Source organism: Oratosquilla oratoria, chromosome 44 (assembly GCF_046742065.1).
Source record: "Oratosquilla oratoria isolate Oo_2021 chromosome 44, ASM4674206v1, whole genome shotgun sequence".
Classification (NCBI taxonomy): domain Eukaryota; kingdom Metazoa; phylum Arthropoda; class Malacostraca; order Stomatopoda; family Squillidae; genus Oratosquilla; species Oratosquilla oratoria.
The window spans coordinates 15,666,327-15,676,609 of record NC_134820.1 but is presented as its reverse complement, the minus strand read 5'-3'; the positions used below and the strand labels follow the sequence as shown (position 1 = coordinate 15,676,609).

The window sequence follows — 10,283 nt, the reverse complement described above, 5'->3', positions numbered from 1 at the left end:
CAGCCCGCCAGTGGGGGAGTTGTGCCCTAGTGGGTGGAAGGTGAGGGCGTAGGGAGGTCAGCGAGGGGGGGGGACGCCGCCCTGAGCACCCCAAGCATTACGTCCATGGGCGTGTGGCGGACAAGGAGGGCAGCTCTCGTTGCCCGACTGCTGAGGAGGCTGCCTTCTGCAGGGTGGGCGGGGGTCTGCGGCGCTGGTCGGAGGGCCTCCGTGGCCGGGCAGGACAGTAGGTAGTGCAGCAGCTGTGCCTACCGCAGTGATCGCACTGTTGCCCTTGGAAGCCGTCATATAGCTCCTCCCTTGTGCAGTAGCCCAGCCTAACTCTCTGCAACAGTACGCCGTCCGCCCTGGGCTATTGATGGATGAGCGCTCAACGTCTGATAGTCGGTGGTGGCGGCGTACCAAGCAGCTTGCATTTTTGCTCCTTCTAACTGCCGGTGAGTCTGGTGGGCGCGGTGGGCTGCGGCACGCCTGGCTCGCGCCTTCACATGCGACAGACTAGGTGGCACGTGCCTGGTCACGTGGGGGGCGCCAACGGTACTTGCAACAGCAAAGTCGGCGGACTCATTTCAACGCACGCCCACGTGGCTGAACTAATAGTGTAGCCTTACCCGACGTCCCTATGCAGCGAGGCTTTGGAGGCCATTCAGGATGACGGTGACGAAGTAGGGAATTTATCTGGAAATATGGTTACATCGTCGTGCACACCCTTGGTTTGCATGTTCATGAACTTATGCAAATAGTCCCATTTCTGTACGTACAGACTTGAGTTTTACATAAACACAAATATGATATTATTATTTAAATGAATAGTTTAATATTGAGTATTTAAAGGATGAAGATCAAATATATTTTCATAATGCATTAGCAATGTGTAGATATATGGCTTATGGGAACAGTTGACGCGGGGAAATGGTCTGCATGAATTAGAGAAAACCGAATACATAAATTAGATACCTGAACGCACCTGAGTGAGAAAACGTAAATAAAGGACAGAAAGATAAGAAATTAAGTTCAGTGGCACGATAAGGAATAAAATGTAAAACATGCATGCAAACCTGCACGCATGTCAGAACGAGAAGTAATATTAACGAGAACGATTTAACATCAATGTATATCATATTATGGAGACTATTCAATGTTTCAGTAATAATATTTTTTATTGTAATGATAATTTAAAATTATAGTGCGAGGTCATTTGGGAATCTGATATAGTGTTTTGTATGGCCATTGGTAACCGCATGCTTGCGTTCAGCGGCCGATAGGGACCCTTATAGGTCCTCGTATGCACGCCTATCATTTCATTCCGATGGCACGCGAGAATTCTTTTTATTAAAGATTTGGCTAGTTTTGGCACCCACACTTAAAAAGGTTGCCCATTCCTGAAATAGACCTTGTTAACCTTAGGAACGTGGGGAGGAGGAGGAGGGGAAGGGAAGAGGAGGAGGTAGATCAGTAACAAGTTTAGTCACAAAGACTTCCTGCATAAGTCCATTGACTCAGTGTCGCTGTCAACCCTTTACCTTCGTCGAAGGGCTTATGTCAAAGCATTGGATTATATCTACTCCGGGGGTCCTCGACTTACGTCGTTCTCGACCTAAGTCGTCCTCGACTTAATGGCGGTACAGAATGCAGAGTTTCATCTGTCATTTTGGGGGTTCTCATTTTTGTTTTATTATTACATTTTTATTTTTGATATTTTCTGTACTATAATTATTGGAATGATTTGATTATTCTTATTAAACAATAATTTTTAAGTAGGTGACTTCACGCGGACGTATCTCCTGGGGATAGTCATTTTGTTGTTCTTGGCCGCAATGGAACAGCACAATAAAACTTGTTTGAAGCCGGACTCGATATCGCTGTCCTTCCAAGTACATAACCGCTGCATTCAGGAACCTAAGGTACCCAGATGGCATGCTAAGGACATTACTACGGAAAGCCAGTGAAACCAGACAGAGAAAAGAAGGTGAGGAGAGGCCGGATTTACGATACCTCGTGGCTTCTAACGCTGACCTCTCTCACATGCTTTCCAAGACGCTGAGGCAGACAGGACTTATCATAGTAAATAGCACAGGATAGTAAATAGGACGCTTAATCACAAATAACAAAACAAAGACGAACCGTGTCTACGATGAGACATACAGAAGACTTAACAACAAACTCTAGAAACAAAAATCGGACATTAGACACCACCGAGAAACAAACGCTTGAGTTAACCCCATAGACACTGAGGGACACTTACCAAACTGTGAAGGATCCACTATTCTGGCCAAAGAAACAATGGAAAATAATTTAATCGCTTTACTTTGCCAATTACAACAATACAAACAAGAAAACTGGTGACTTGATATGGACAAAATCGATCTCGACACTTGCCTTCCAAGATTGGCTTCCAGGCTCCCCCCACCTCTGTCTCTAAAGAGAAACCTTCTCTCACGTTTTGCTTACCCTTTCCAGCTTTCTTCCTTTTACTTATCCAGTTCTTGTTTCACGGTGCTGCTACCAAATTTCTATTTAGTTCACATGCTATCAAATCAGGCATCCTCCATTATTTCTACTTTGTTCCTTCACCACTTCGTAGTTTCATTATTGTCCTTATCAACACAATTATCACATTATTATATTGCAACTATTGTTATTATTCTTTTTTATTATCATTGTTATTATTACCATTATATTATTATCATTACAGTTTATTATTATTATTATTATTATTATTATTATTATTATTATTATTATTATTATTATTATTATTATTATTATTATTATTATTATTATTATTATTATTATTATTATTATAATTATTATTATTATTATTATTATTATTGTTATTATTATTATTATTATTATTATTATTATTATTATTATTATTATTATTATCATTATTATTATTATTATCATTATTATTATTATTATCATTATTATTATTATTATTATTATTATCATTATTATTATTATCATTATTATTATTATCATTATTATTATTATTATTATTATTATTATTATTATTATCATCATCATCATCATCATCATCATCATCATCATCATCATCATCATCATCATCATCATCATCATCATCATCATCATCATCATCATCATCATCATCATCATCATCATCATCATCATCATCATCATCATCATCATCATCATCATCATCATCATCATCATCATCATCATCATCATCATCATCATCATCATCATCATCATTACTATTATTATTATTATTATTATTATTATTATTATTATTATTATTATTATTATTATTATTATTATTATTATTATTATTATTATTATTATTATTATTATTATTATTATTATTATTATTATTATTATTATTATTATTATTATTATTATTATTATTATTATTATTATTATTATTATTATTATTATTATTTTTATTGATCTACCTCCTCCTCTTCCCTCCACACGTTCCTATGGTTAACAAGGTCTATTTCAGGAGTGGGCAACCTTTTTAAATGTGGGTGCCAAAACTAGCCAAATATTTAATACAAAAATTTCTCGCGTGCCATCGGAATGAAATGATAGGCGTGCATACGAGGACCTATAAGGGTCCCTATCGGCCGCTGAACGCAAGCATGCGGTTACCAATGGCCATACAAAACATACAAAAGAAGCTGGATATTATTATCTTTTAATTGACTTCTGGGTTTCGCATGTCGGATAAAAGTCGTTAGTATGCCAGGTTTTGCACCCGTGTCAAGCAAGGGTCGCCCATCCCTCTTCTATGGCGTATTCCACTGTATGCAATATGATTTAAAGGAATATCAACACCCATCTATTTTGAATTATTCTATTCTACATAGAATAAAGTAAAATATTTTATACAACTTCACCTTATTTTACTTAGTGGAGTGTAAGATATTATTTTTCCTACTTTAACTCATTTTTCTTTACATTTTCCATTGACTATCATTTGTTTTATATTATTCATCTAATTTCATTCCATACATATAATAATATATGCTTCGGTAGCAGTTACATAATTGAGATCATAGCACTTGGAGAATAGTGAAAATTTCAACTTTTACTTAAAGCTGTTGATATTCTCTATCTATAAAATGTGCTATGGAAAGCTATTGTGTACTGTACTTTCTAGGCCAAGAGCAGCAAATTTGAAGACATGAAACCCAACATTCGATCTTGATTCACATAACGTTACACTGCCAGTAGTTGGACGAGTATTTACAATTTTCACTAGTTGTATCATTTGTAACATATACCTTAAATAGGTAATTCTAAAGAAATGCACTCCAATTTGATATAGCAATAGAGAGTTAAACAATTTTGTCAGTTATTATTACAATACGTCAATATTACATTATAATAGTGTCATTTCATTTCATGCATTTTCTTTTTCTTTTTTATTTGTGTTTCTTTCTCACTTGAATGCGTGCCGGTTTGTTTACATGTTTTCAATTTTATCCCACTTAGTGTCATTGCATTCAGTTTATTTTCTTTGTTTATCTTTTCTCTCACTCGAATACGTACAGGTTTGTTTACATGTTTTTTTGTTTTCTTCTATTCCTTTTCATGCCACTGCACTTCAGTTCTTTTCTTTCTTTCCTTTGTTTATTAAGTTTTCTCACTCAGATGCGTTCAGGTATCGAAGCTGTAATCACGTTCTCTAATTTATGTATTCAATTTTCTCTAATTCGTGCATACCGTTTTCCCGCGTAAACTGTTTCCGTAAGCCTATATCTCATACACATTGCCAATGTATTGTAAAAATATATATGATCCTCATCCTCTAATTACTCAATATTAAACTTTATTTAAGTAACAATATAATAGTATTTGTGTTTATGTAAAATTCAACCCTGTATATACATAAATGGGACTGTATTTGCATAAGTAAATTAATCATAAACATTTACCCAAGGGTGTGCATGACGAGGTAATCACATTCGCAAATAACCACTAAGAGAACCCCTTAACTACTTTTTTAACATCAAATATTTTTACTGAGACATTATCTAGTCTCATACATATGAATCACATAATTGTGATATGGTACACTCTAATATTTAATCCCAATATTTTATGCGTGCACGTTTGCATCCATGATTTACATTGTATTCCTGTTCGTGCCACTGAACTTAATATCATATCTTACTTTCCTTTCTTTACGTTTTCTCACTCATATATGTGATATGGTACACTATGATACATAGTCTCAGTCTTATATGCGTGCACGTCTGCATCCATGTGTTACATTGTATTCCTGTCCGTGCCACTGTACTTACTATCATATCTTTCTTTCCTTTATTTACGTTTTCTCACTCAGGTACGTTCAGGTATCTAATTTATGTATTCGGTTTTCTTCAATTCATGCATACCATTTTCCCTCGTAAACTGTTCCTATAAGCCTTATATCTACACATTGCCAATGCATTGCAAAAATATATTAGATCCTCATCCTCTAAATACTCAATATAAAACTATTCAATTAAATGATAATATTATATTTGTGTTTATGTAAAACTCAAGTCTGTACGTACAGAAATGGGACTATATGCATAAGTTCATGAACATGCAAACCAAGTGTGTGCACGACGATGTAACCATATTTGCAAATAAATGTTATACTTAGGTATGTCAACCCCTTTCAACATACGTAGAAAATGAATATACAATTCGGGCCCTATGACTAAATATTAAAAAGGGTGGACATTGTAATTATTGGGTGACTTGATGTATATAGTTTATTGGGAACCGGTATCGTTGATATGAAATATGTATAAGTTACTCTAACCTACGAAGCTTTAAGGAAAGAGAAGGTGGTTTACATCCGTAATGTTCTATTCCATTTCAATTCTTTTCATTCTTTCACTTATTTCCTTTTTTCTCCACTCAAATGCGTGCAGGTATCGAAGCGCCCAGGCACGGAAGAGACGGCTACGTGTTTGAGTTACTTCGCGTCATGTTAGATCACCTGCACCATGACGAGGGCTTCCCACTGATCTGCATAACACCTGGATCGAGTATATGGGTCGTGGGCTGCCCCAGGAGTGAGGCGGGCAGGCGGGACATGGCCGCCATATTGGTAGTACCAAAACATTAGCACGTGTGAACCACTCCGCCGGTCATGGGAGCTGTCGTGTTACTCTCGTGGCCTATGTGGCTGGTATGGGCTGCGTGATAGTGATGCGATCTGTAAATAAGTTTTCCTGTGTGGTTTATGAAACAGTACATGTCTACATGTACCGGTATTTGACCATAAAAGTAATCAAACAAGTACGCTAAAACTGACATAAACAAGAGAACATGTAGATGTTTTAACTTGTATCCACTTATCTACATAACAATATAGATTACAAAGGCGGAGCATGCCGACAGGAGACCTTTTGATCCATATCTAGGTCGGATGCGAAAAAATCATATTAGTAATAAAATAATAAATAAAAACTATAATAATGTAAATAACAAATAAAATACATAAATAAATGCATAGGTATAGTTAAGTAATAAACAAACAGGTAACTAGGAAATAATAATAAATTGACATATAACTAATATTAAATGAAAATCAGACAGACAAATGATAACAAAATAAAAACAAATAATATAAAATAATCATTACAGCATCTTGCTTAGGTATTAATCTAAATGATACTTAAAGCTTCGAACTGAACTACATTGCACTACCTGTGTAGGAAGTTTATTCCATTCATTAACTACACGGTTGGTAAAGTTGTTTCTACATACTTCCAAACTGAATCTATTTCCGGACAGTTTGAGACCATTGTTTCTTGTCTGATTCTCATTTAATGTGAAAATGTTGTCACTTTTGATGTTGTCAATTCCCTTTAAAATCTTAAAGACCTGTATCAAGTCACCTCTGAGTCTACGCATTTTTAGGGAAAACAGATTCATATGTTTTAATCGATTTTCGTATGATTTATTTTTGATATATGGAATCAGCTTTGTGGCTCGCCGTTGTACTTTTTCCAGTCTGTCAATGTCTTTAATGAGATTCGGTGACCATACAAAAACAGCATATTCCAAATGTGGACGAACTAACGATTTATATAGCTTGTTAATGAGTGATGGACTTTTGAAATCAAAAGATCGCGCAATCAGTCCTAGAATCTTATTTGCTTTCTCAGAGGCTGAAATACATTGCTTGGATGATTTGAGGTCGTTACTGATAATTACGCCGAGATCTTTTTCACTATCCACTTTTGTTAACGAATTTCCAAATAACTTGCAATCGACTTACTGTTATTTTTGCCTATGTGCATTACCTTGCATTTACCTGTGTTGAATTTAAAGCCACTTTTCAGACCATTGCTGTAATTTATCTAAATCTTCTTGAATATCTAATTGGTTTGAGCGATCATTTGCCACTCCGCACAGTTTTGTATCATCAGCAAATTTGGAAACAGTAGATTTTAGTCTATGGTCTATATCATTTATATACACTATGAATAGAAGTGTCCCAAGAACGGAACCCTGAGGAACTCCACTTGTAACATTTTTCCATCTAGAAGTTTTTCCATTTAAAACAACTCTCTGTTTTCCACCATTCAACCAATTACTATTCCAACCTAATAGGCTACCACTTATTCCGTGTAAAGCTAATTTAGTAAGTAGTCTTTCGTGTGGGACGGTATCTAAATATAAAGAAGGTAAGATTGAACTTTCTCATTTTGAATTAGTCTAACTAAAGTAAGAAATTTTTTGTTTGTTTGGATGAGGAAAACAGATCATTTTCCAATAGTAATTCCGTTCTCTAATTTATGTATTCAGTTTTCTGTAATTAATGCATACCGTTTTCCCGCGTAAACTGTTTCCGTAAGCCATATATCTCATACACACTGCCAATGTATTGTAGAAATATATTTGATCCTCATCCTCTAAATAACCAATATTAAACTATTTATTTAAATGATAATATTATAATATATTTGTTTATGTAAAATTCAAGTCTGTACATACAGAAATAGAACTGTATTTGCATAAGAAAGCTCATAAACACCCACCCAAGGGTGTACAAGACGGTGTAACCAGATTCGGAAATGACCATTCAATTGTATCTAATGAATTTACATCTTGAAACACATTTTTGGGGGAGATATTTCTCTTCCATATAATTTATATTCTCAATAATAAGGTCCACGTGCTTGCATGTTAGCGTTGTTTACTTATGTATCAGTCTTGTTCAACTATACATCAGTAATTGTCTAGTTTTCCTCATCAAATTATGGTGTCTCACTCAGATGCGTTCAGATATCGAAGCTGTAGTTGCCTTTTCTAAATTATGGGTTCAGTTTTCTCAAATTCATGCATACCGTTTTCCCGTGAGGCTGTAGTTGCGTTGTTTATGTATTCAGTCTTCACAAATTCATGCATACCGTTTTCCCGCGTTAACTGCTCCCGTAAGCCATATATCTCATACACACTACCAATGTATTGTAGAAATATATTTGATCCTCATCCTCTAAATACTCAATATTAAGCTATTTATTTAAATGACAATATTATGATATTTGTTTTTGTAAAATTCAAGTCTGCACATACAGAAATGAGACTGTATTTGTATAAGTAAGTGCACGACGATGTAACCAAATTTGCAAATGATCATACGCATCATGAAGGCAGCAAAAAAAAAAAAAAAACAGAGACTGATGGCATTCACAGCAGCCTTAATACTCCTTCATGGATCGATAACCATATGGAAAAGTATGTACATACTATTTCTTAGATGTCTTAATGTATATATCAATGGAAACCGGTCTCATTAGTATGAAATATATAGATGGTACTCTAACCTATAAAGTCTTAAGCATAGAGAAGGTAACTTACATCCGTAATGTTCAATTGCATCTCAATTCTTTTAATTCTTTCACCTGTTTTCCTTTTGCTCCACTCGAATGCGTGCAGGTATCGAAGCGCTCAGGCACGGAAGAGACAGCTACGAGTTTCGGTCACCTCGCGTCATGTCGGTTCACCTGCACCATGACGAGGGCTTCCACGCAGGGCCGTTTCTAGTTCATCAGGCGCCCCAGGCAAGAATTCGTTATGGTGCCCCCCCCCCTCCTCCCTCCTTCCCCCCTCCGGACTGGAAATAATAACCTAAACAATTTCGAACACAACTAGCATCACAAATTCCACAACAAAAACAACATACTTTATTAATAAATCATCTTCACGTATATGCATACACAGCAAGGAAAAGTATACTCAAAAGTATACTACCGATTTTTGTAAATTTCAATAGAATAATACCATTATACATTTTTATTGCAAATCCTACCTAAGATAAACTGAAAAGGTAATCTTGCCAATCTAAAACCATGGAACTCAATGCATATACGTTGAGGTCTATGCTAAAACTATTAAATAACAATTTTCTTCACTTTTTCATATTTAAAACCTGACTCTTCTTGACTTCCTTGCAGCAAAATCATCTATAGTGCCATCATACGAAACCTGTTTGGATATTTCTCTATTAATACTAATTATTGCCAGCCCGTTTAGGCGCTCCTGTGTCATAGTAGACCTTAAATATGTTTTAATGAGCTTAAGTTTAGAGAAGCTTCTCTCTGCAGATGCCACAGTCACAGGTGTAGTGACAGCAATTCTTAATGCCACCCACATGTTTGGATAGATCTCTTTCAGGCCTTTCTCCTCCAGAAAAACAAAAAGATCTAATGTTGTCATATTTTGTTTTGGCCATTGTTTTGGAAATGACTGCATCTCTACAATCAGTTCATCATAATTTAAGTCAGCCTGATCCCCAGGTGTGAGCGTATTACACAAATCTTTTGCCTGCTTTTCTAGCTCACTAACTGGCAGATCAGGGAAGTTCGTGAGAACACTGAATTTCTTTGCAACATCACTCATCATTCCAGTTCTCTCTCTCAAAGATTGAATGACCACATCCACAACTACACTGAAAAATGAAAACTCCACTTTCTTCAAGGCATCGGTAATAGGTTCATCAGAGGCCTCATAGGAGAACTGCCTTTTAGTAGTTCTGAATCTTTTCTGCTTTAGTGCAGCTTCCACATTCATCTCTTCACACACCTCTTTGGCAGATGTCTGGGCAAGGACGAGCGTGCTTGGTCGTATGGTAAAAATGAGAATAAGGTTGCAGGTAGTGACCTTCTCAATCTCGAGAACCAGTAAGTGTTCTGAGTTCGTACGATTTTAAGCATCAGTGGTCGAGCGGTGTAAGGCGGCAGTCATGGGGGCCTCTTGTCGTCATGCACAGCGCAGGTTCGAGTCCTTGCGCGACGGTCATAAAATTATCTGAT

General features: G+C 36.2%; 1 protein-coding gene across 1 annotated transcript; it reads right to left on the bottom strand.

The window, feature by feature from the left end:
• Nucleotides 1-646: 646 nt before the first annotated feature.
• Nucleotides 647-10,041, bottom strand: LOC143022303 (uncharacterized). The gene is made up of 3 exons (XM_076180450.1): nucleotides 9,406-10,041; nucleotides 5,361-5,462; nucleotides 647-751 (listed from the first exon to the last, which is right to left on the bottom strand). Exons 1-3 carry the CDS (start codon nucleotides 10,039-10,041, stop codon nucleotides 647-649), a joined length of 843 nt encoding a protein of 280 aa, XP_076036565.1.
• Between the last annotated feature and the right edge of the window lie 242 nt (nucleotides 10,042-10,283).

Bases quoted from the DNA above. Each gene is read 5' to 3' on its own strand.
- LOC143022303 (XM_076180450.1), bottom strand. From the start codon at position 10,041: ATGAATGTGGAAGCTGCACTAAAGCAGAAAAGATTCAGAACTACTAAA. The intron at 5,463-9,405 runs GTCAGGTTTTAA...TTAATTGAATAG, and splicing joins CTGCAAGGAAGTCAAGAAGA to TTTTATATTGAGTATTTAGA. The intron at 752-5,360 runs GTATGCATGAAT...CTGTACGTACAG, and splicing joins ACAGTTTACGAGGGAAAATG to AAATGGGACTATTTGCATAA.